Raw genomic sequence first — 23,179 nt, forward strand, 5'->3', positions numbered from 1 at the left:
AGGATACAAATACTGTCAGAGTTTGTTGCAGAAAAAATCAAATCCAGAAAGCACACACAGATAACTGATTCAGCTGGATGTCTTCTATACATAATAACACATGAATAAATATACAATACCAACAAGTGGTTCTTCAGTTTCAGATCACAGACTCAGAGCTCAGAGCTTACAGACTAGTTTCAGTTTCAATTCTCAGCCCAGACTCAATCTGTTTAAGTTCCCATTGACTTAGTTGCTATGCCTATGCATTGGCTGACCTTGTTACCATGTCTCTCCCAGTCATGAATATTCTAACAAATACCATGTGATAAATCCGTCTAGAGAACTTGCACCTGAGCTTCTAGATTGAGATAACATTACATTGATATTAAATTAAATGATATTAATCTTTTGGGGGTGAGTCACCTACAACCCATCAATGAAAACCTTGCAAACAATAACAACACATTTCTACTTCTCTCTCTTTTTTTTAGGTTTACTTCAATCTATAGGGGGCCTAGTCATACTTACACGGTACAACGGCTGATGGAATATACCAGCTACATTTTAGAATACAGGCTGTAAATGGTGCTGGGGAAGGGCCTTTCTCAGAAGTCTTTAGCTTCAGCACAACTAAATCTATCCCCCCTGTCATAAAGGTAAGTAAGATACGTCTCCTGATTTTGGTGGGGCGGGCGGAGGTGGGGAGGAAGCATTTAATACACCTAAAACCCCTTTTGCAATCCCTTTCCCCCCATCACAAAATACAGGTAGTCCTCAAATTACAACCATTCTGGTGTACATTTAGACTAGAATAACAGAGTTGGAAGAAGACCTTGGAGGTCTTCTAGTCCAACCCCCTGCCTAGGCAGGAAACCCTATACCATTTCAGACAAACTGATATCCAGTCTCTTCTTCAAAACATCCAATGTTGGAGCATTCACAACTTCTGGAGGCAAGTAGTTCCACTGATTAATTGTTCTAACTGTCAGGAAATTTCTCCTCAGTTCTAGATTGCTTCTCTCCTTGATTAGTTTCCACCCATTGCTTCTTGTCCTACCCTCACATGCTTGGAGAATAGCTTGACTCCCTCTTTTTTGTCGCAACCCCTGAGATATTGGAACACTATTATCATGTCACCACTAGTCCTTTTTCATCAGACTAGACATACCTAGTTCCTGTAACCGTTCTTCATATGTTTTAGCCTCCAGTCTCATAATCATTCATTCAGCAATGGTTCAAAGTTATAATTAGACTGAAAAAGTGGCTTATGACAGGTCCTCACACTTAATGACTGTTGGACCTTCAGTCAGTGTGGGTGTTTTGAATTGTACTATTACAATTTATAATATTCTACTAATATTATAATTTTTCTCAAATTCTACCCTCAAAATGACGCTATAGGGCATTGCGCACCAGAACAATTAGACACAAGGATAGTTTTTTTCCCGAATGCCATCACTCTGCTAAACAACTAATCCCACAATACTGTCAAATTATCTACTAATACTATATTACTATTATTCTTCTCTTCCTTCCTAGTACCCATCTCTTTCCTAGTACATACCTCTTTCCACTTATGACTATAACCATGCTGCTTGTATCTTTAAAATTATATTGTTTTATTTGTTTCCTAGTATAATTTGATTACTTATTAACCTATGACTATCACTAAGTGTTGTATTTTATGATTCTTTATGAACGTATTCTATTTATTTATTTGTGTGCACTGAGAGCATATGCACCAAAGACAAATTCCTTGTGTATCCAATCACACTTGGCCAATAAAGAATTCTATCCTATTCTATTTCTATTCTATTCTATTTTTCTAGATTATGGATTCCATCCTAATATTTGGATCTTTTTTGCTCATTTCTCATTTGAAATCCCCTACAGTAAATTAACATTGATTGTGGGAACTGATGCTTGACTATAGTTAACTATTGCTGAAAGCTTTATATATTTTTGATAGATGAGATTCTTTTTAGCTAATAAATGGCATACGGTGGATTTTAACTAATAGAAGATGACTTTTTCCCCAAGGGTGTTAGGCAGGCACTGTCTCAAATAGATACACTTCAAAAAAAAATTGACCCTTGTCTGTCTCTTGTATGAAAATACTTTTTTTGCCACCTGGTGAGCAATAAAACTGTCCGAATATCGTATGTTTAACCAACTCTTATCTGGTTGATAAAGTAAGGAAAACTAAATTCTTCAACAGTCAGCATGTTTTTCTTTTTGCAGTTTGGTTCTTGTTGTTTGCCTACTTGTATGTCTATAGTTTTCACTATTCTAACAAGAAAGTAACAATACGGTAAGATAGTTGATAGTTAAATGAATAATGCATTACCTTATCTTCTATGCCGTGAACCATAGGTGAATGTATGGCACACATGCCGGAAGTGGCCCACAGAGCCATCTTTCTGGCACAACAGTCATCGCCTGTTGCTGTTCAGGTTCCAGCTTGCACATGCGTGCTGGCCAGCTGGTCTTCACGTGTGCGGGAGTGCTGGAAATCGGAAGAGCAGCTCCCTGGCATGCATGTGCACGCTGGGAGGCTGAGCTTCCAGTTTCCGGCACATGCATGCACGCCAGCCATGTGCGTGCATGTCGCCAGAAACCAGAAGACCAGCCGGAAACTGAAAGCTCAGCTTCCCGGTGTGCACATGCACGCCAGGGAGCTTCTCTTCTGGTTTCCGGCGCTCCCAGAATAGAAGTCAGCATTTGAAAGAAGAAAAATGAGAGGTGTGTCTTCCTTCTGCACATGCCAACTGATATGTAGTGATCTTTTTTTTTAATAGCACCTCGAGTGAGACAGTTAGAAGGAAACACCTGTGAAATTGCTTGGGAAACTGCACCCCCAATGAAGGGAGATCCTGTGAACTACATTCTGCAGGTCCTGGTTGGAAGAGAGTCTGAGTACAAACAGGTAAGAAGGAATGATAGTTTAACTCAGTGGGATTCAAAAAAAGTTACTACTGCTTCTGTGGCGCAGCCATGTGACTGGGTGGGCGTGGCCAGGTTGTTGTGTGACTGGGTGGCGTGGCCAATTTAGAACTGTCTGAATACCACCTCTGGTGTAACTCCAAGTAGATACAACAACCTTTCATGTCTTACAATGTGTTTATAGGCGATGGGAGGCAAAAAAGTAGATTTAGTTTGGTCTAATTTCCAACACTCAACTGTAGCAACTGCCAGACTTAGTTCCAAGTTCATATAATGGGACGAAGCCAATTCTGTAGATTGACTGGCCCCATGCCACGTAGGCCCTTATAGGTCACAACCAACATCTAGAATTGGGCCTGGAAGCAAACTATCACTCAACGTACTTGCAGAGCAGAAGTGTGACCTGTGTCCTATTGGGCCCTCAATATAGCTTGTTTGGCTGCATTCTTGCATAAGCTGAAGCTTCTGGATACTTTTAAAAGGGTAGCCCCCCATAGAGAGCGCATTGCCATGGTGTGCAAAATGGAGTCGCACAAAGGCCTTTCTAGCCATGGCTGCCACCTGTTTCTTGAGCAGGAATTGTGAGTCCAAGAGAATCCCTTACGTTACACACTTGATTTGTCTGAGGTAGTGTTACGTGCTCCTGAGGTAAAAGTGCGAAAAAATAGGATTGTGATGATGAATAAAAGAAACAGAAAATGAAATAAAGGGGGAAATGCAAAAGAGACAAGACAGAGAGTGAGAGAGATGTAGTATATGAAATATGAAAAAATGCCAAAGGTAACCAGACTGAATGTCCAAGATATATATATATAATCTAATCTTAGAGATATAATCATATATCTAAGGTATATGTATAATAAATAAATAATCTTTTATGGTAATGAATTATGTAAAAAAAAGCAGTTGGTATCCTCTTCCAGCAATTTATCCTGCCCATAACTATCATACACAGAAATATGTACATTAAAAATTCTACCAATTCAGTATACAATTATCCTGCACATAACTGTACTGGCTTTTATTATCTTGTGGAATATTTTGCTTTTCTAGAGGAGAAAACTGTCATATATATAAATTCTATCCACCATTAACATTAGTATTTCATAACAAAACTAACCCAGATGACGAAAATGGTACACTTGATGGCGAAAATTGCCATATCTGACTTTTTTTTTCTGAGTCATTTTGAGATTTCAGCCGACTGGATCATCTTCAAGCTGGTTCTTTTCTATTATCACCATGGAAATGATGCCAATATCTCCTCGGAAGCACAGCATGATCTCTTAGCGGCCCTGGATTCACATCAATTTTATGCAAATTTTAAAAAGTTGGAGATAAAGTGAGAGAAGCTGGGTTTATCTAGCCACATTTACGTATGCTTCTCTCTCCATTGATTTAAACATAGTTCTCCATTCTGTTAAGTAATTTCTGAAGGTAAAAAAAAGATTTATGTATTTATTTATTTTAGCTGTGCACCCTGATGCTTTGTCCCAATTTACGACCTATCTTGCCACCCTTGATAAGTGATTCACTTCAGTTGATACGTTAGTGACCTGTTTGTTAAGTGAGTCTGGCTTCCTCGTGGACTTTGTGAGAAGGTTGCAAAAGGGGATCACATGATCCTGGGACCACAACAATGGTCATAATATGAAGCAGTTGCCAAGCATCTGAATTTTGGTCACATGATCATGGGGTGCTGCAAAGATCATAACTCTGAAAAATGGTCATAAATCACATTTTTCAGTGCTGTTGTAACTTTGAATAGTCACTAAATGAACTGTTGTAAGTCAGAACTATAGATGCTTACTTGGTTACATCCAATTTTTCTTCAGGAGACATTGACATATTCCTGTTTGATGCCTGAAGGAGTTTCTATTCAACTTCTAGTTCTAGAAAAACAATAAAGTTTAGCTACATGAGCCATGGTGGCGCAGTGGTTAGAGTGCAGTACTGCAGGCTACTTATGCTGACTGCGGCTGCCTGAAATTTGGCAGTTCAAATCCCACCAGGCTTAAGGTTGACTCAGCCATCCATCCTGCCAAGGTGGGTAAAATGAGGACCCCAGATTGTTGGGGGCAACATGCTGACTCTGTAAACTGCTTAGAGAGGGCCATAAAGCACTGCAAAGTGATATATACCATAAGTCTAAGTTCTATTGCTACTATTACATGCAGAATCTTTATTTAGCATCTGGTATTGTTGAAATATGTTTAATCTGCCTTTGGTACCAAGATCACTCCTCTCCTATGCAGCGAAGTGATGCCTGCAATAGGCCATAGAAGTAGGACAGAATTTCCCTGTTTTAATCTTTCATAAATGTCAAAGCACACGATACTGTTGCTTTTTAAATGGACATCCACTTCCTGACCTCCAAATTTACATATAGGTAGACCTTGACTTACACCAGTTCATTTAATGGCCATTCAAAGTTTACGGCCTTGAAAAATGTGATTTACGACCGGTTTTCACATGACTGTTTGCAGCATAGTTTAGTTTACTTTATTGTCATGGCACATGATACAACAAAATTAAATACCATATTCAGTGTACAAGATTTTGTTCGCATAAAGGCTTAAACCTCCCCCTTTGCTCTTGCCAGATTCACTATTCCTATCCTGCCAGTAAGGGAAGCCAGATTCCCTTAACACTAATTTAACAACTGCAGTGATTCACTTAACAACAGTGGCAAAAAAGGTCACAAAACAGGGCAAAACTCACTGTATTTTCGGAGTATAAGATGCATCTTTTCCTTCAAAAAGAGGGTGAAAATTTGGGTGCGTCTTATACACTGAATACAGCATTTTTGGCATCCGAAACCCTGCCCCCTTCACCAAAATGGCTGTGCATAGCCTTTAGGAGGCTTCCAGAGAGCGACTGGGGAGGGCTAAAATGAGTGAAAAACGGGCTGCTTCTGCTTGTTTTTGCCCACCCCCAGCCCCCAGAGCACTCTATAAGCCTCCTAAAGGCTATTCATGACCTTTTTTTGACAAAAACAGCTTGTTTTTGAAAAAAAACGGGCCGTTTTTTTGCTTGTTTGTGGGGGGGGGCAGTCCCTAGGAGCACTCTACAAGCCTCCTAAAGGCTATGCATGCATTTTTTGACCAAAAAACAGCCCATTTTTGCAAAAAAAATGGGCCGTGTTTGGGAGGTCTGCAGAGTGCAAAATCTTTTTTTCAAATTTGCCTCTTCAAAATCTTGGTGTGTCTTATATTCCAGTGCGTCTTATACTCCAAAAATACAGTAATAGCTTAAGAGCAGAAATTTAGACACCAACTGTGGTCATAAGTCAAGGACTACCTATATCACATAGGTTTCCAAATGGGTGCCAATATTCCTCATTGTTAGGAAATAGTTTTCATGCTGTTGAATATCCTTATTATTGGTCAATGGGCCAATCTAAAAATTTTCTTCGTCTGTCTGTCTGTTGTCTTTACCACTCATGCTCCTTAAAGCCTGAAATCATATCACTTATGAAATGCCAGGAATAAATTTTGCAGTGTACAGAAAGTAAAAAATGGATATGCTCTTTCCCAAATTGCTCAACTGAGTAACAGGATGTAAGAGGACGAAAAGAGGGAAAGGAGACTTAGTAGTTTGAGTCACACTTCGTTTATCGAGTGGTGTGTTAGGACTTTGGTTTCTGTAATAACCAGTAGGATGGCAGACAACCATCAAATGTAGGTTGTCTGGCTGATGCCATTTAGTGTTATTAAACCGCAATGGATTTCCATCAAACCGAGAAATACAGACACAAACAGATTGATGATGGTGTTTTTTTTTTTTTGCAATTTGGGTTGATCCTCTTTACTGCTTTTAACGCTGCTATTACTAACCTTGGGGGTTTTTTCCCCCCTCTAAACTTAGGCAAAGTTATGTAGTATTACCTAACGTAAGAGCAGCTTGGTTTGAATCGGGATAAGCAGTGGACAAAGTAATCCAGCCTTTTTTTTTCTTTTTTTTTTTAAAAGGTTTTATTGTTTTATTAAACAAAAACACGAAAAAAGAATCATCCTTCGTTACATCTTGTAGAAAGCGTGTCGATTGGTTACAATATATTTCGTGCTTTCTTCCACAATCATTACATACTTCATTCATATTGAATTCTACATTTTAAATCAAAATCTTTATGTATTTACTATCAGTGTACCACAATTCTCATTTAATTACCATTATTAAACGTGCTTTTATCTGAAATCATTTGTATTTAAAGACACAACCACCTACTGGCATTCATTTGCAATTCAATAAACCTCCAATACATTACACCTTTATAACATATTCTGAAACAAAATCAGTTAATAAGATATCTAAGCATCCCCCCCCCCTTTTCCCCCAATCACAATTTAAAGCTTATATCCAGTCTTTTGATTTTCACAGCACCAACTACTACCCTCCCCATGGTCACATGACTGAATCTTGTACCTTTGGCCGTCGGTCCACATTTACAGTCATTGGCAGTGATCCATGGTGCCATGGCCACATTTTATGGCACTTTTGCTGAAAAAAATACCATATCCTTCTGTTTTCAGCAAAACCCATTCCTACTGAACAACGCGACTTGGTTCACTTAACCACTGTGGCATTTACTTAACAACCACTGCTAAAAAGGAGAACAATTAGAGGGGTGTTTTTGGGCGACCCACTATATCACTGTCACAACTTGCAACTGTCATGGACAGGCTCCATTGCAGTCATGAGTAAAATACGTCAACCCTCAGTTAGGGTCCAGAGTGACTAACGTTGTATCATTTTCTCATAACAGTCTTCAAACCCCCTGATCCTTTTGGTAATTTCTGCACTTTTTCTAGCTCTATTTTGCCCATTACCAAATGCAGTGGCCAGACTCTGCATAGTTTCCCATAGGGCATTAATAATATTGATTATCTTATTTGATGAAAATATTGGTTTACTTACTCAAATTCAACATAGAGAAAAGTAAAGTCCTACACTTAGGTAAGAAAAACCAAAAGCACGCATATAAACTGGGTGAAACCAGCCTTAATAGCAGTGACTGTGGGAGGGATCTTGGAGTCTTAGTGGACAACCAGCGAAATATGAGCCAGCAGTGTGCAGCAGCAGCCAAAAAAGCCAATGCATTCCTAAGTTGCATTAACAATCAAGTTACCGTATTTTCGGACTCTAAAACGCACTGGTGTATAAGACTCACCAAGATTTCAAAGAGGTAAGTAAGAAAAAAAGTTTCTGCCTTCCCCCAGCCCCCAGGAGCACTCTGCAGGGCTGGGGGAAGGAAATACGCCCCCCTTTTTGCAAAAATGGGGCCATGTTGTTGCAAAAATGCAGGTGTTTTTTGCCATCCCTCAGCTGAGCTGAAGCCTGCAGAGTGCTCCTGAGGGCTGGGGGAAGGCAAAAAGCCTTCATTTTTGCAGGAAAATGGGCCATTTTTCATAAAAAGGGATGGGGGTGGGGCTTTAAGAAGCCAAAAAATGGCTGTATTCAATGTTATAAGACGCCCAACATTTCCATGCTCTTTTAAGGGGGGGAAGTGCATCTATACTCCAAAAAATATAGTATATACCATCAAGATCAAGTGAGATACTAATACCATTCTATAAAGCCCTACCTAGTAAGACCACACTTAGCATACTGCATCCAGTTTTGGTCACCACACTATAAAAAAGATATTGAGACTCTAGAAAAGTTCAGAGAAGAGCAACCGGATGATTAGGGGACTGGAGACTAAAACATATGAAGAACTGTTACAGGAACTGGGCATGGCTACTCTTGTGAGAGAAGGACCAGGGGGGACATGATAGCAGCGTTCCAATAATTGAGGGGCTGCCAACAGAGAGGAAGAGATCAAGCTATTTTCCAAGGCACCCAAAGGCCAGACAAGGAACAATGGATGGAAACTGACTAAGGAGAGATTCAACCTAGAAATAAAGAGGAGCTTTCTGACAATGCGAACAATCAACCATGGAAACAGAAGTTGCCTTCGGAAGTTGTGGAACTTCATCACTGGAGGCTTTCAAAAAGAGATTGGACTGCCATTTGTCAGAAATGGTTGTACGATCTCCTGCTTGAGTGGGGGTTGGACTAGATGACCTGTCAGGTCCCTTCGAACCTGTTAATCTGTTGTTATTATTACTCCAGTTCCTAATGATCCCTAGTATAGCATTCCCAACTGCTACTTGCTTACCTCAACTGAGCTACTCACTGCCATCCCAGTGTGATATACTTATTTACTAATGTTTCACCACACTGTTGAAAGAGATCTTTCCAAAGCTTTTCATGGCCCTTTTGGTTTTGCTCCTGAATAGTTTACTAGTATCACCATCTAAAGAATGAAAACAGTCTTAACTTCTGATATCAGAGGTTTTGAAAAAATAAAAATAAATTCATTTGGGTATCTGAAAGGGGGAAAACATGTAAGAGAAGGGGGGGGAAGAACAACTACAAGTTTTAAATAGCACAGCAAAGGACAATAATAATCAGTCAGCATTTTTCAAAATTGCTATTAGATGATCATTCTAAGCTGGATTTCATGCACAGTAGTGTGGGAGTTGTTTCTCAGTCACAACTGAACAAACATCTGTGTATGCACAGTAGTATAATTTTTCTACACTCTTAATTAAGACATTCATGCTGTTAAATCAGATCATAACAGCAGTGAATGTGCCTCATAGTAAGAGAAAGCATTACAAAATGATAGTGCTCTTTGATACTTGACTTATATTATATCTTTACTGCAATGAAAAGGGAAAGCATTTAGCAACACTGCAGCCACGTGGCTAACAACCACACATTACATGATGTTCTTTTTTTTTTCTAGTGACGTGGAGAAACAAATTCAATACGCTGCCTTGTTTACAAGCAATGTCCTCTATGTAATTGACCGAAAATGCTACCGGATAGGTTACAAACAAGGAGAATGTAGCTGAATGAATGTGACTGTTGCTTCCCTATTTGTGCATTTGTCATGAATTTAAACCCTTGCTCTCAAGGGAGGGACGCTAGGTTTGGAATTTGTGCTGGCATAGAAAAATGAAATTAAAAGTAATCAATGAAAAAACCTTTTCCCAATGACCTGGGCTGCGTCCTTGGGCAACTGTTGTGTTTGGTGGTAACTAAGGCCAGTTTACAACAAATCTGGAGACATTTACAGGTTTTTCAGTGCTATGAAATTTGCATCAAAAAAATCCTCCACGATGGGAGCAATCAATAATCTACTACTTAACTGATATAATACTGATTGTATCAGCACAGTACTGATAACGTGTTATAGAAGTGTTTACAGGTTAGGTTTAAGACATAGCAGAAACTTTGATAGAATAGAATACAATAGAATAACAGAGCTGGAAGGGACCTTGGAGGTCTTCTAATCCAACCCCCTGCTTAGGCAGGAAACCCTACACCACTTCAGACAAATGGTTATCCAACATCTTATTTAAAATTCCAGTGTTGGACCGTTCAGAACTTCTGGAGACAAATTGTTCCGCTGATTAATTGTTCTAACTGTCAGGAAATGTCTTCTTTAAGTTGCTTCTCTCCTTGATTAGTTTCCACCCATTCGCTTCTTGCCCTGCCCTTCAGGGTGCTTTGGAGAATAGCTTGACTCCCTCTTCCTTGTGGCAACCCCTGAGACATCGAACACTGCTATCATGTCTCCCCTAGTCCTTCTTTTCATTAAACTAACATACTCAACTCTAGCAACTGTTCTTCATATGTTTTGGCGACTGTCAAAGACAAGGGAGCGGTGGCCCGCATGGCTTCTTCAAACAGCAGAAGAAGGGACAGGAGGGGAGGATCATTCGACAAGCCCACGGGGGCGCGCTGCTCTCTCCTCTGACAGCCTGCCTCATTTCCAATGAAGGGGGTGGGGAATCCATGCAATTTCCTCCCTCTGCAATTCCCACCCTCCCTCTGCGTGCACTCCAGCCGAAACCTCCTGGAAGGCTTCTGGCGGGTGAGCAGGGGGGGGGGCAGGCCAGGGGAGGGACCATTCTGGTACTGGGCCCCCGGAAGCCCCAGTATAGGAGACACACTGAATTCTTTCAACCAGTACACATGTACCGGACAGGACCAGCTGAAACCACCTCTGGGGCAAAATGCAGAAGATGGATTTAGTTTCCTTATCAGGTAATGTCTATTGTACAAATCCAGAACTGGTTAGATTCTGTGGCTCTAACCACTGTATCACAACTTCCCCCAAACTGAAACAGGTTCTCTCAATAGGTTTAGGGCTTAGTGGCAACAATCATCAATCAAACAGAATAGAGCTGAAGGAGACCTTGGAGATCTTCTAATCCACCCTCTGCTCAAGCAGGAGACCTTATAGCCATGATGGCGACCTATGCACACGTCCAGAGTGGCATGCAGATCCTTCTTTTGGGCACGTGCATGATCTTCAGCCTGCCCTTCTGGTGTCCGGTTCATGGATGGTCTTTGGGTTTCTGGCACTCCGGTGTACGCGAAGACCTGCCAGCCAGCACGCATGCACCTGCCAGAAACCCGAAGAACTGGTGGCCAGCACACACATGTACACTGGCCAGATGATTTTTGGGTTTCCAGCACTCTAGCGTGTGTGTGTGTGCATATGTGAATGCACCCACATTCCAATTAAGCACTCAGTGCCGAAAACGAATATAGGGGATAAAAATGAGAATTGTTTAAACCTATTACCTCCAGAAGTTGTGAATGCTCCAACACTGGAAGTTTTTAAGAAGAGATTGGGCAATCATTTATAGGGTTTCCTGCCTGAGCAGGTGGTTGGACTAGAAGACCTCCAAGCTCCATTCCAACTTTGTTATTCTATTCTTTTCTAAAATTACTTGTTCAACCCATTTATGTCTTATTTTCACTGGGGCCAGACAAAATTTGCCTCCTGCATAGCTAATAGTGGGTTATAAATCCTGGAGAGGTAATTCAAATAAAATTGTTCCTGTTTTACTTTTCCAAATATAGTGGATGCTTTTCAAAACCCTTTAGCCATTGTCCAAGCAATGTCCTAAAGCAACGCAATAGACAAATTTATTTGAGAACCGAATTAGAGTACAAGCTTGAAAAGAAATTTCTTAAGGATTCTTCCCTGCAGGAAACAGAAAGATAGTTTGCTGGTATATTTGTGTAACCAAAAAACCAGATTTTGGCATGAATTTATCTACAGATGCACTGATTTGTTAGGATGATAATTGCTTGATGATCATGCTTTTAGCTATCAGAGAGGGCATATGTATAAGCAGTTGGGCTTTCAAATATAATCAACCACATTAAATTTTAAAAATTGAGACCTTGTAAACCTGCATTAGGGGTGACTTTTTACCTGAGCTTTGTGCCTGTTTTTTTATTATTTTGTTATCTGCTAGCTGAAGGGACTAGTAAAATATTCATTGGAGTGACTCACACAAATTGGCTCCCACCAGTTGAAAGTGGGAAGGGGTGTGAGAGAAAAAAAAGTTTTAAAAAACCACCGGTATAAGGAATATAAAGGGGTGGTTTTGCTTTAATTTCATTTCTTAAGTACAATTGATTCCTGGCTGGCTTAAATCACAAAGACTAGATGATCGTCAGTATGGGGATAAGTAAAAGAGATGGGAGTTCTGGCCATGCCCTGCTGAGGTCAAACACAACACTGAGATGCAGCGGTCAATGAAATTGAGTTTGACACCCCTATCCTGGAGGAAAGAGAAAACAAAGCCAGCCTGGAAAACTTGGCATCAAATACTTGAGGAAGAATTTTTTTTTACATTTTTTAAATTGAATAAACATTAAAAACATTGGACATAGAGCAGAGGTGGGTTTCCTACCAGTTCGCACCAGTTCGGTAGAACTGGTTCGTCAAATCTACAGAAGCGGTTAGAAGAGGTTCCACCAGTGGACCTGGAAAGCAGGCCACACCTACAGAAGAGGTTCCAAACTTTTTTGAAACCCACCACTGACACACACGCACGCACGCGCACACACACACACACACACACACACAGAGACTCACAGAGAGTGAGAAATAGAAAGGAAAGAAGAAAATAAATAAAGAAATAAAGAAATAAAAGTGAGAGAGAGATGAAAGAAAAAAAGGGACAGAGAGACAAAAGAAAGAAAAGAGGGAGAGGAGAGAGAGAGAGAGAGAGAGAGAGAGAGAGAGAGAAAGAAAGAAAGAAAAGAAAGAAAAGAAAGAAAAGAAAGAAAGAGAAAGAAGAAAAGAAAGAAAAAGAAAGAAAGAAAAAAGAAAGAAAGAAAGAAAACACATGGCCAGCAAGCCGCTCCCACCAGGTCACATGGCTGGCAAGCCACTCCCACAAAGGAGGCCACACCACAAAGTAGGTTCGAAAAATTTTTGAAACCCACCACTGACACCCACCACTGACATAGAGCGACCTTTCTGGCTTTGTCATTTCCATACCTATTTTAATGTAACAACAAATACAGTTTCTACTTATCGTACATAGCTACATTCATTGTATTGACATATCCCTTATCCTCCTTTGTATATTTATCTGTGTATTATCCATTTTCAATTTTACAGTCCTCAAAATATTCTATTTCGACTTTTCCTCATTTCCAACCATTGACACATTTTGTTCCAAATTTCATAATATTCTGTCTCGTCTCTATTTTGGATTTCTAGTTGTCAGTCTGTCCATTTCTGCACAGATCAAAATTTTCTTTATTACCTCTTCTTCGAGGGGGGCATCTCTGTTTTTTTCCAATTTTGCACATATATCAATCTTGCTACGGTATATGCAGCATTAAATATGTCACTCCTTTACTATATTTTTCTTTTATTATTCCTAATGGGAACAGTTCTGGTTTTAAATCTTCTGGTTTTAAATCTTTTGATCTAACATCTCTTCCAACCATGTCTTTATCTGACGCCAAAAATCCTTGGCTTTTGTACATAACCGTCACATATGATGAAAAGATCCTAAAGCCAAGTTACATTTGGATCTTAAGATTATTAAGGTCCCTTGGGATAATGCCGAAGATACTGCAAAAGATCAAAACTACTGGAAAACAGTTGTTGCTCAATGTGCTTTGGACAGGACATAATGATGATGATGATGATGATAACCATGGGACTATGCAATAGTCATGAGTATGAAAAATGGTCATAAGTCATTTTTTCAATGCCATCGTAACTTTGAACAGTCCCTCATTGAATGCAAGTGGAGGACTACCTGTAACGCTGACAGGAACCTCAAGGCATACAAAGGTAGACATTGTTCGTTTATATCCTTTGGGGCTTCATGGACAAACGGGTTTTTTTTTACCCAGGATTTATATGCCACCCTTCTCCCAAGGACTCAGGGCGGCATACAACATTAAAAAAAACACATAATACAAAAGTTTTTTAAAAATTAAATAGAATATCCGAAACAAACCCAATTAGAATTAACAATAACATTTTTTAAAAAATCAAATTAAAAGTAACAATGATCAATAATTTATTTTGTTTTGTTCAGGCCAGGCTGGCTTGCTGGAAAAGCCAACTTTTTAGGGGTTCACTATTAAGATCAAAAATAATGTCTATTTGAAAGACATTTCCTTTTAAAAACCTGATTGTCAACAAAGCCACTTTTTTGGCTTTCTCCACCATTCAGCTCTGAACACCCCTTATGCAAATTCAGTTTTTCTCTCAATTAGTGACTCACATGCCACTGAATCATAATTTTCCCTGTTTGTTTAGTCTGAACTGGTGTAATCTCAGCCACAACTAATATGAGGATTTTTAAAAAAATGATGGTATAGATCAGTGACGACTAACCTTTTTGGCACGAGTGCCAAAACAGGAGTGCGTGTGCGCATATGGGTGCTCCGGAAAGCGGAAGAGCAGCTCCCTGGCGCGCATGCACGGACCAGAAACCAGCAACTCAGTTTCCCAGCATGCACGTGCATGCTGGGGTGCTGCTCTTCTAGTTTCTGGTGCTCCTGTGGGTGCAAAGACGAGTTGGCCCGTGCGCATGCGCCATGGAATCTGGAAGAGCAATGGGCAACGGCCAGTGTGTCCAGAGAGATGGCTCTGCGTACCACTTCCGGCCCGCGTGCCATAGGCTTGCCATCACAGCGAGATGGATGATTTAGAATATTGAATATACATAAATAAAATAAAAATAAAGAAACGCATCATGAAATTTTCTCATCATTATTTCCTTAACTGGCTATGTACATAACAAGCCAGCTGTTTCTCAGTAATTTTTGAATAAAAGGAGCAATTTATCCATTACATTAATACACGATTTTCAAATTTGAGGCATATTAATATGCATTTAGGGGTATTCATCTTTGTAATTATGGCAATTATGGATTACACATGCAAATTTCTAATTATTTGACTGCAGGGTGCTTATCTTATTTGAAGCATAAAACTATTATAATAGGATATGAGAGGAAAAGATCTAATAGTTTTGCTTAGAGTCCCTATTTGTGATGTTGTGTGGCGTAGCTTAGAGCTGGCAATTGTTTAATCACAGCAGACTAATGGAAAAAGATATTTTGTTCCGTTTTGTGCCAGAGTTGAAGGACAATAATCTTTCCATCTGGCACAAAATAATTGACTCACCTTTTGAAGTGTTATTTCTTTCTTCATTTCATTTCCACTATCACATTTTTTACTTCAACTTAAAAAATCACTCCTGGGTGGTAGTCTTGGTTAAATAAATAATTGAGTGCAGCCCCATATTTTGGATGCCAAATATTCAGAAGAACACTTGATGCAGTTAGAGTTAGGTTTTTCTATGTATCTCTCCTGCCACCGTGGTGGTCATCCAGGTTTTGCACCCCAGTCAAAAATGAAGATGATGGAGATGACATCAGAATAACAGAATTGGAAGGGACCTTGGGGGTCTTCTAGTCAAGCAGAAAAACATTTTCAGACAAATGGCTGCCTAATCTTTTCTTTAACATCTCCAGTGTTGGAGTCCCACATCTTCATTTTGTCATGAAGCTAAACAAGGGGCCAGCAGCAGAGAAGTTAAAATAGAAGTAATGACAAGATTTAGGATGCAAATGCTAGAAGGATACGCTTTGTGAAAATGATAACACTTTAAATGGCAGTGATCATGTAGTGTGAATTAAATTCTATATATCTTGGGTCAAAGAAAAAAAAGAATGAGAAGAAAGAATAAATTTGAAAAATGGCAAGGCTGCAGGTGTAGCTGGTGTAGCTGGAGAAATGTTGAAATATGTACTGTGTGTATTTTTCTTATCGCGTGTTGTACAGCAATGTGTGCAAAGAGTGCCACCTACAACTTCTTCTGGAACAGGAGACTCTTCTGAAAGTCACTCATGGCCTCTTGTATGGAATATTGCAATGGGGCTGACCTTGAAGAGGTCATTTGGAAGCTATATATACTTAACCACGACATGACCTTTTATTCCCAATTGTCGATACCTTTCCAACAAGTTCAAATAGTGCAGACTACTCTGTATTCCTTCTCTTAGGAAATGTCATCACAGGACGAGGGAAGTAGGTCATCTCAGTAGCTGCCTCCCATGTCCCAAGAATCTCAATAGCTCCTACCCAATTGGCTTTTAGGAAGATCCTAAAAACCTGGTAATAAAGCACTTCTCATGACTAGGACTACTCTGCCCAGTTATCAAATTCATTTCCCTGAAATGTTAACTTTTCTCTACAGATGTCTATGGAGCTTCTCAGTCATCCAGGTCATGGTCGTCCCAAAGATGCTTTTCCAAAAGGCAACTGGACTTCCTTGGTTCTTCCTTGAAAACATTTTTCTTCTCCTTCAAGAGATTCAGAGCTGAAGAAGCTTCTTGGATGAGAAGCGAAATCTTATCAAGAAAAAAACCAAGAAAGTCCATTTGGCCTTTTGGAAAAAGCATGACCTGACAAAAGCGCGAACGTCATAAGCGCGCCGACAAAAGCGCGGCGCTAAAACCGCGATGTCAAAAGCGCGTCGACAACAGCGCGCCGACAACAGCGCGCCAACAGAAGCGCAATTTAAGTTAAGGTAAGGTTTAGGGTTAGGTTTAGGGTTAGGTTTAGGGTTAGGTTTAGGGTTAGGTTTAGGGTTAGGTTACAGCGCGCTTGTCAGCGCGCTGTTGTCGGCGCGCTTCAGGGCTCATTCGTCGCTCATTCGTCGCGCGGTTTTGTCGGCGCGGTTTTGTCACCGCGGTTTAGTCAGGCGCGCTTTTGTCGTTCATGCATTTGTGGTGGAACTGGAAAAAGCACCCTTGGGATTTTCTCTCTAGATGTTCTCTCTCTCCGGGTCACTTGGCAAATGTTGAGACAATGTGTGCTGCAATTTTAGGCAAAGCTCCTTCCCTTTTTGAAGAGTTTGACTTAAAGCTTCATAACAATTTCTTGTGCAACCTAAGTTTTCTTTCCTCGCTTCTTGTTCCTTCAAGGTGTACAAGGGAGACGAGACAACGTACCAAATCTCAGGCCTTCAGGTGAATACAGATTATAGATTCCGCGTGTGCGTTTGCCGCCGATGCTTGGATACCTCACAAGAACTCAATGGACCTTTCAGCACTTCTGTTGCCTTTATTCTCCAGCGGAGTGAGCTCATGCTTACTGGGGAACTGGGAAGAACCGATGACCCCAAGACTAAATGTATGATGCCTTCTGATGAACAGTTTGCAGCCCTCTTAGTCCTTGGCTTTGCAAGCGTCTCCATCTTATTTGCTTTTATACTACAGTATTTGTTTATGAAGTAGAGAGTTCAACACAAGTATCTGAGGTATCGTTTTAATTAATGATTCATACTATAATCAATATGTTTTATTCAGATAGTCCTCTTTATTTTTTCAGTGCATTTGTTTCTGGTTATTGTTGTTGTTTTTTAAAGGGTGACGGGGGGAGGGAATGACAGTCCTATTTAGAGAATAAAAATTGACGTTCAGGTGCACCTTTTGGACATTCAAGGTTAGGAAAGTGGTTCAATATATCTAAGCCAGAGACCAAAACAAATATTTTAACATTTGGATGTTCTGTCCCCTGCTCCTATGATTTTATTCACTTGCTCGTTTTTATTTTTAATTTTCAGAATGTAGAAATGTAACCAGTTTGCCTTCACGTTTTTTTGCCTACTGCTAAACTTGTTGCAGTCTTTAAGTTGCAAGTTTATTACATTAGAGTAACCGCTTTAAGCTCCTCTGAATCTGCAAGATTTAACCATCCTTATGTAGTAGCATTGCAGCTAAGCATTCCTCAATGCATTTGTTGCACAAGTCATTAATTATAAATATCACATACGATATTCACTACATTTATTTTCTCCTCAACCCTCATACCGCCAGTTTTGCATTGTTTTTGCGTTATTCCCATACGGGGAGGGGAAAAAATTAATCTCAATTATGTAATCAACTATATTTTTAGCACATTTCAATCCCGATAATTTATCTTGCAACCTAAAGTCTTCTTTGAATTGTAAACGTTTTACTCAAGCTGTTTGCGCACTATAAATTCCTGTATATCGAATCTGATAGCCAGATAGCTTTATCGATGGAAAAGCATTACCGTTTCTACCATTTTCTTTATTTTATAGCAGTAATTTTAAGAGGCATTGTGCAATAGTTATTCCCCATGTCCAGCTGTTTTTATTTTGTTTAAAGAAAAGCTGCTTTTAACTAGTTTGTTTGCCTTTGTATATAAACTTACTTTTTAATCCAATCACTAGATTTGTTATATTCATCGTGATCTTATGTGTTTATAACTGGCAAAAGCTTGCTGCCTTTGCTATTTAAATTAGAGTATTACCTTTTACTATAAGCAAACACTCAATCAGTCTTGTTAAGAAAAAGGTCCACCTGCATTTCAGTTTTGGAAAAAACATAGTAAATTCATACAGGCATCTCAGATGCTAAATACTGTAATTAGAGCTGATATGAAAAGGTGCCATTTCTTCCATCTCCTCCTCCTCCTCTTCCTCCTCCTCCTCCTCCTCCTTAATGGCATTGCCTATTACAAACTATGTCATGTAATATCCATTCATTTCCCTCTTCAAATTCATTAGCTGCTGCCTTCAGAAGTGACGGTGGGAGGGAGATCATAGTTCACATGACAACACACTGCATGTACTGTCCTAATAAAGCAAAAGAAGCATAACAGTGCTGTGTTGCAAAGCATCAACCTCAAGCATTATTGATATTTCCAGAATGCCTCTGAGAAGTTCTCCAGAACTCCTTTGACTGGCTGGTAGCTACATACCAGTGCTGGGTTATCTTCTGGCAATTGGACGATTGGCCACTAACAGTGTGTGAATGCCTTTTATTACACACTCAAAATTCCAGAAATGCTCACTAGCCCTCAATTTTTGGAGATTCCTGTGGGCATGGCCAAAGGGGAAAAGACAAAGAGGAGATGTGGAGCAGCTGGTTTCAGCAGCAGCTGCAGTCTTGACACCCAGCTCTAGATTCAACTAGTCTTCAGATCATAAGGGTAGGGTGTGGTCCATTGCAAACTTAGTGTCCTCCTGAATGGGACGTTGCATGTGCTTTTACATGATTGCCAAGGCACGTTCATTCAGTCCATCAAACCCTTGGTGGTTCTGTTGATTTAAGGGGGAAAAAAATAACCTTGGGTTATTTTTATGACGTCTAAGTGCCTCAGGGATGTTGAGCAGGAGTTGTAAAGTAAATTATACGTGGAAATGCACAGAGCTGTAACCCTTAGGAATCTCTCCCAAATAGTGTTGTTGCAATTTGTGAAGCATTGCTACATAACTCTGTTCACTTCAATCAAACAGAGGTACACAATGATATGTTCCCTCCCCACAAAGCTTCATAAAAGCCCCCCACCCCGGCAGATATTTCAATGTTATTTTTAAAGTACCAGAATGGGGAGAGACTGGGGAGCCATCATATCAGCTCTATTTAATCGTTAAGTCAATTGAAATAACACGTGCACCCTTTCCTTAAAAGCCTGTGCAGGAAAAACAAAAAAGCGAATCCATTCGGTTCCTATTCTAGCTCTGCATGAATTGAAAGAGTTGTCGTGAATTGTGTCCCAGGCTTTGCGTCCTCTTGCATTCAAACAAACAAATAGTTCTGCATATTTTTTTTAATCTTCTTTGGGTTTGGCTTGCATTGTACTTCTTTTTTGGTCTTCTCTTTTGCTATGACACAAGGCAGCGCGATGGCTCAGTGGTTAAGATGCCGGGTGTGTTGGCTGGAAAGCCAACATTCCGGGTTTGAAACCCGAGCATCCCGCAACGGGATGAGTACCCATCTTTGCCTAGCTCCTGCCCACCTAGCAGTTCGAAAGCATGCAAATGCAAGTAGATAAATAGGTACCACTTCGGTGGGGAGGAAACGGTGCTCTGCAACATCATGCTAACCATGGAAATGTCTTCGGACAGCGCTGGCTCAACAGCTTTGAAAAGGGGATGAGCGCCGCCCCCTATAGTTGACAACTATATAGTTAAAATCTGCAGGGACTGCTTTCCTTCCTTCCTTTGCTATGATACAGTGTCCTTTATTATTCATTCATTCCCATAACCAAAGTAATGGGGAAACCAATATTATTTTTGTTTTAGGATTATTTATACTATATACTGCATTCAGTACTTTAAAAAGCCAATTAAAGTGCAATCTCATTATTTATTGTAAAAATGAAAATAAAAAATGTACTTATGTACTAAATCTCTCCCCTTATCCCACCTCTGACCCCGTAGCAGCATACTATTTTTTTTTCCTATTTTGTTTTATGTAAGTATAATTTAGGTAAACTATTTTCATTCCCCAGCACCATTCCTAGTATTAACCTTCTTATAGTATATTGTATGTTTTAAAATGGGAGTGTTTTATGAATTGCCAAAAAAGAAGAAGAAATAAATGTACCCATTATTTCCTGCGCACAAATAAACAACCTTGCGGGGACCACATCCATTCCATCTGCGGTACATTAAAAACAATCATCTTCAAAGTTTACATGTAGCCAAAAAAAAAAAAATCATAAGCATCTTTTGAAATAATAGTTTGAAACTGATTATTCTGTGTGCCTCTCTTGATGTAGCAAACTAGTACAAAGGTTCTCTTGTTTTTTTTCCTTTCCTAATGTTAGTATGCATATTTGCCTAGCAAACAAATGATATTGAGCTATTTTCTTTCTTTTTTTAAAAAAATCTCCTCTTCCTGTTTTGGCTCCAGTTTTGGCCTTGACAAATGTGGTATTGTTGTCGTTGTTTAATTCAACTTTATTCCTTTTTATATAATACTCGGTTGTCTTCAAATATAAAATTATTTTTTAAATTTTTTAAAGAATGTAGATAGAATTAGCTGGGCTTTGATCTCATTTCAATCATTGGGAACAATTAATTAGGAGTCATTGGAAACCTGTTAGTTGTCGTGGCTCTGAAATCCTTTTCATTTTTCTGGATTGGGGGCAATCCATTTAGAAAGCCACACCTTTGTGAAACAGTTGTTGTCACTTTCACCGTGCCTTGTGATTATCAGCCCACTGTCATAACAATTCCTACCATTTTTGACTTGAGCAGAAACTTATCATATTTTTCAGAGTATAAGACGCACCTTTTTCCCTCAAAAAAGAGGGTGAAAATCTGGGTGCATCTTATACACTGAATACAGCATTTTTGCCTCCCCAAACCCCACCCCCTTCACCAAAATGGCTGTGCATAGCCTTTAGGAGGCTTCCAGAGTGCTCCTGGGGGCTGGAGAGGGCAGAAATGAGAGAAAAACTGGCTGTTTTTTGCTTCCTTTTGCCCCCCCCCAGCCCCGAAGAGCACTCTTCAAGCCTCTTAAAGGCTATTCATGCCCTCTTTTTAAAAAAGAAATGGGCCAGTTTTTGCAAAAAAAAAATATGGGCCATTTTTGGGAGGTCTGCAGAGTACAAAACCTTTTTTTAAATTTGCCTCTTCAAAATCTTGGTGCATCTTATACTCTGAAAGTACGGTACTTACTGCATATGCTCTCAAAGTTTGCAGGCAAAGTCAATCACTGGTTGTTGAGCTCGTTAGTTGGAAGTTTTCCCACTGATTTCAGTGGGGCTAATGCGGAATTTCAGCAGAAGAGTTGAACATAAGTCTATCTGCAGGAAATGGAGGGAGATCCCCATCAGAGCAAATCGATGCCCGCAACCTTTGGTTTCAAGATCAATATTTCTCTCCCTTATTTTTAAGGGAGGGAGTTAATTACACCAGCTGATCACGGGGGGGGTTCAAATTTGTTTTTACTAGCGGTTCTGTGGGCATGGCTTATTTTAATCGGCGTGGCTTGGGAAATTTATGTTTCAGATTGGAGATGGGAAATAAATATGCTGTAAACCTTTTCTTTTAAAAGGCCAAAGAAACCAGTAACATGAGCCGCACCGAGCTGAACGCAGGAGAGCGGGAGGGTCCGAAGAGTGCATGGTTTTGTTTGCTGCCTGTGAACTCCAGGGGGGGGCAGCAGCCGAGTGAGGAAACCAGCAATCTGCCAGCTGCTGAGCACCATCCTCATGAGTAAACTGCAGATTATAGGCAGCTGGCAGATCCTGGCATGCTTACTTGCCTGTTTGCTCCCTCCCTCCAGCTCGCAGGCAGCAAATGAAACTGCCACCTCCTGCTTCCATGCATCGAGGAGGCAGGGAGGCTCGCTCCCACGTAGGAGGTAGTGATTGCAAACCCTCGGGCTCCCTGAGCAGCCCATGTGTGCTACCTGTGTGTAGGCACTAGGAGGTAGTTGTGTGGACACATGTGGTAAAGACGAGGCAGGGCGAGTGTCAGACAAGCTGGTTCGAGGGTGTGGCCAGCCAGCTATCACTACCAGTACGGCGACCCTTACCTAATGCAGTCCTGTTGGCCTTTCACTAGGTGATGAAGGCATAGGAAGAGTGGGTATTTGTTGGGAGCTCCACCGTGGATGCATATGTCTAACAGGTTGTGTTTGTGTTGGTTCTCAACGTAGTTTAAGTTGACTTTGTTTTAATGTAATTCTTTTCCACCGCCCAGAGTTCCTCGGATAGATGGATAGCTATATAAATCCAATGGATAAATAAATGTGAGGGTGATCAGGTGTGACATCTGTCACCCCATTGATTAGCAGGTTTCATTTGGCTGATCTGTCTGGCTAGGTGAGTGTCCCCTTCCTTCCTAATCCTTCCATGCCTCTTTTTCCTGAAGCTGTGCTGGGTGGAACAGGACATCCATCCAAGATAGGAGTGTATCATCTTCAGCCGATAAATAAGGAAGGAGGCGGCTAGGAACATGGAGACTGCTCTCATTGTGGTATCACGGTTGGCAGTCCCCAATCCTGGTGGGATCATTTTGATCCTGCCCAGAGTAAATTTCTCTTAAAGGACATCAGTCTCCCCAGCAATAAGAAAGTTCACCCAGTTTCT

At 40.3% G+C, this 23,179-nt stretch overlaps 1 protein-coding gene across 1 annotated transcript in view; it reads left to right on the forward strand.

Annotated features, from left to right (window-relative positions):
* Positions 1 to 20,958, forward strand: part of FNDC3B (fibronectin type III domain containing 3B) — a 237,807-nt gene extending 216,849 nt beyond the window's left edge. Inside the window, 4 exon segments of the mRNA XM_032225081.1 lie at positions 474 to 541; positions 544 to 642; positions 2,781 to 2,908; positions 17,248 to 20,958. Of these exon segments, the coding sequence (XP_032080972.1) occupies positions 474 to 541; positions 544 to 642; positions 2,781 to 2,908; positions 17,248 to 17,559 (607 nt within the window). The 3' untranslated portion in view covers positions 17,560 to 20,958.
* The last annotated feature ends 2,221 nt before the right edge of the window (positions 20,959 to 23,179 follow it).

Source organism: Thamnophis elegans, chromosome 10 (assembly GCF_009769535.1).
Source record: "Thamnophis elegans isolate rThaEle1 chromosome 10, rThaEle1.pri, whole genome shotgun sequence".
NCBI lineage: Eukaryota > Metazoa > Chordata > Lepidosauria > Squamata > Colubridae > Thamnophis > Thamnophis elegans.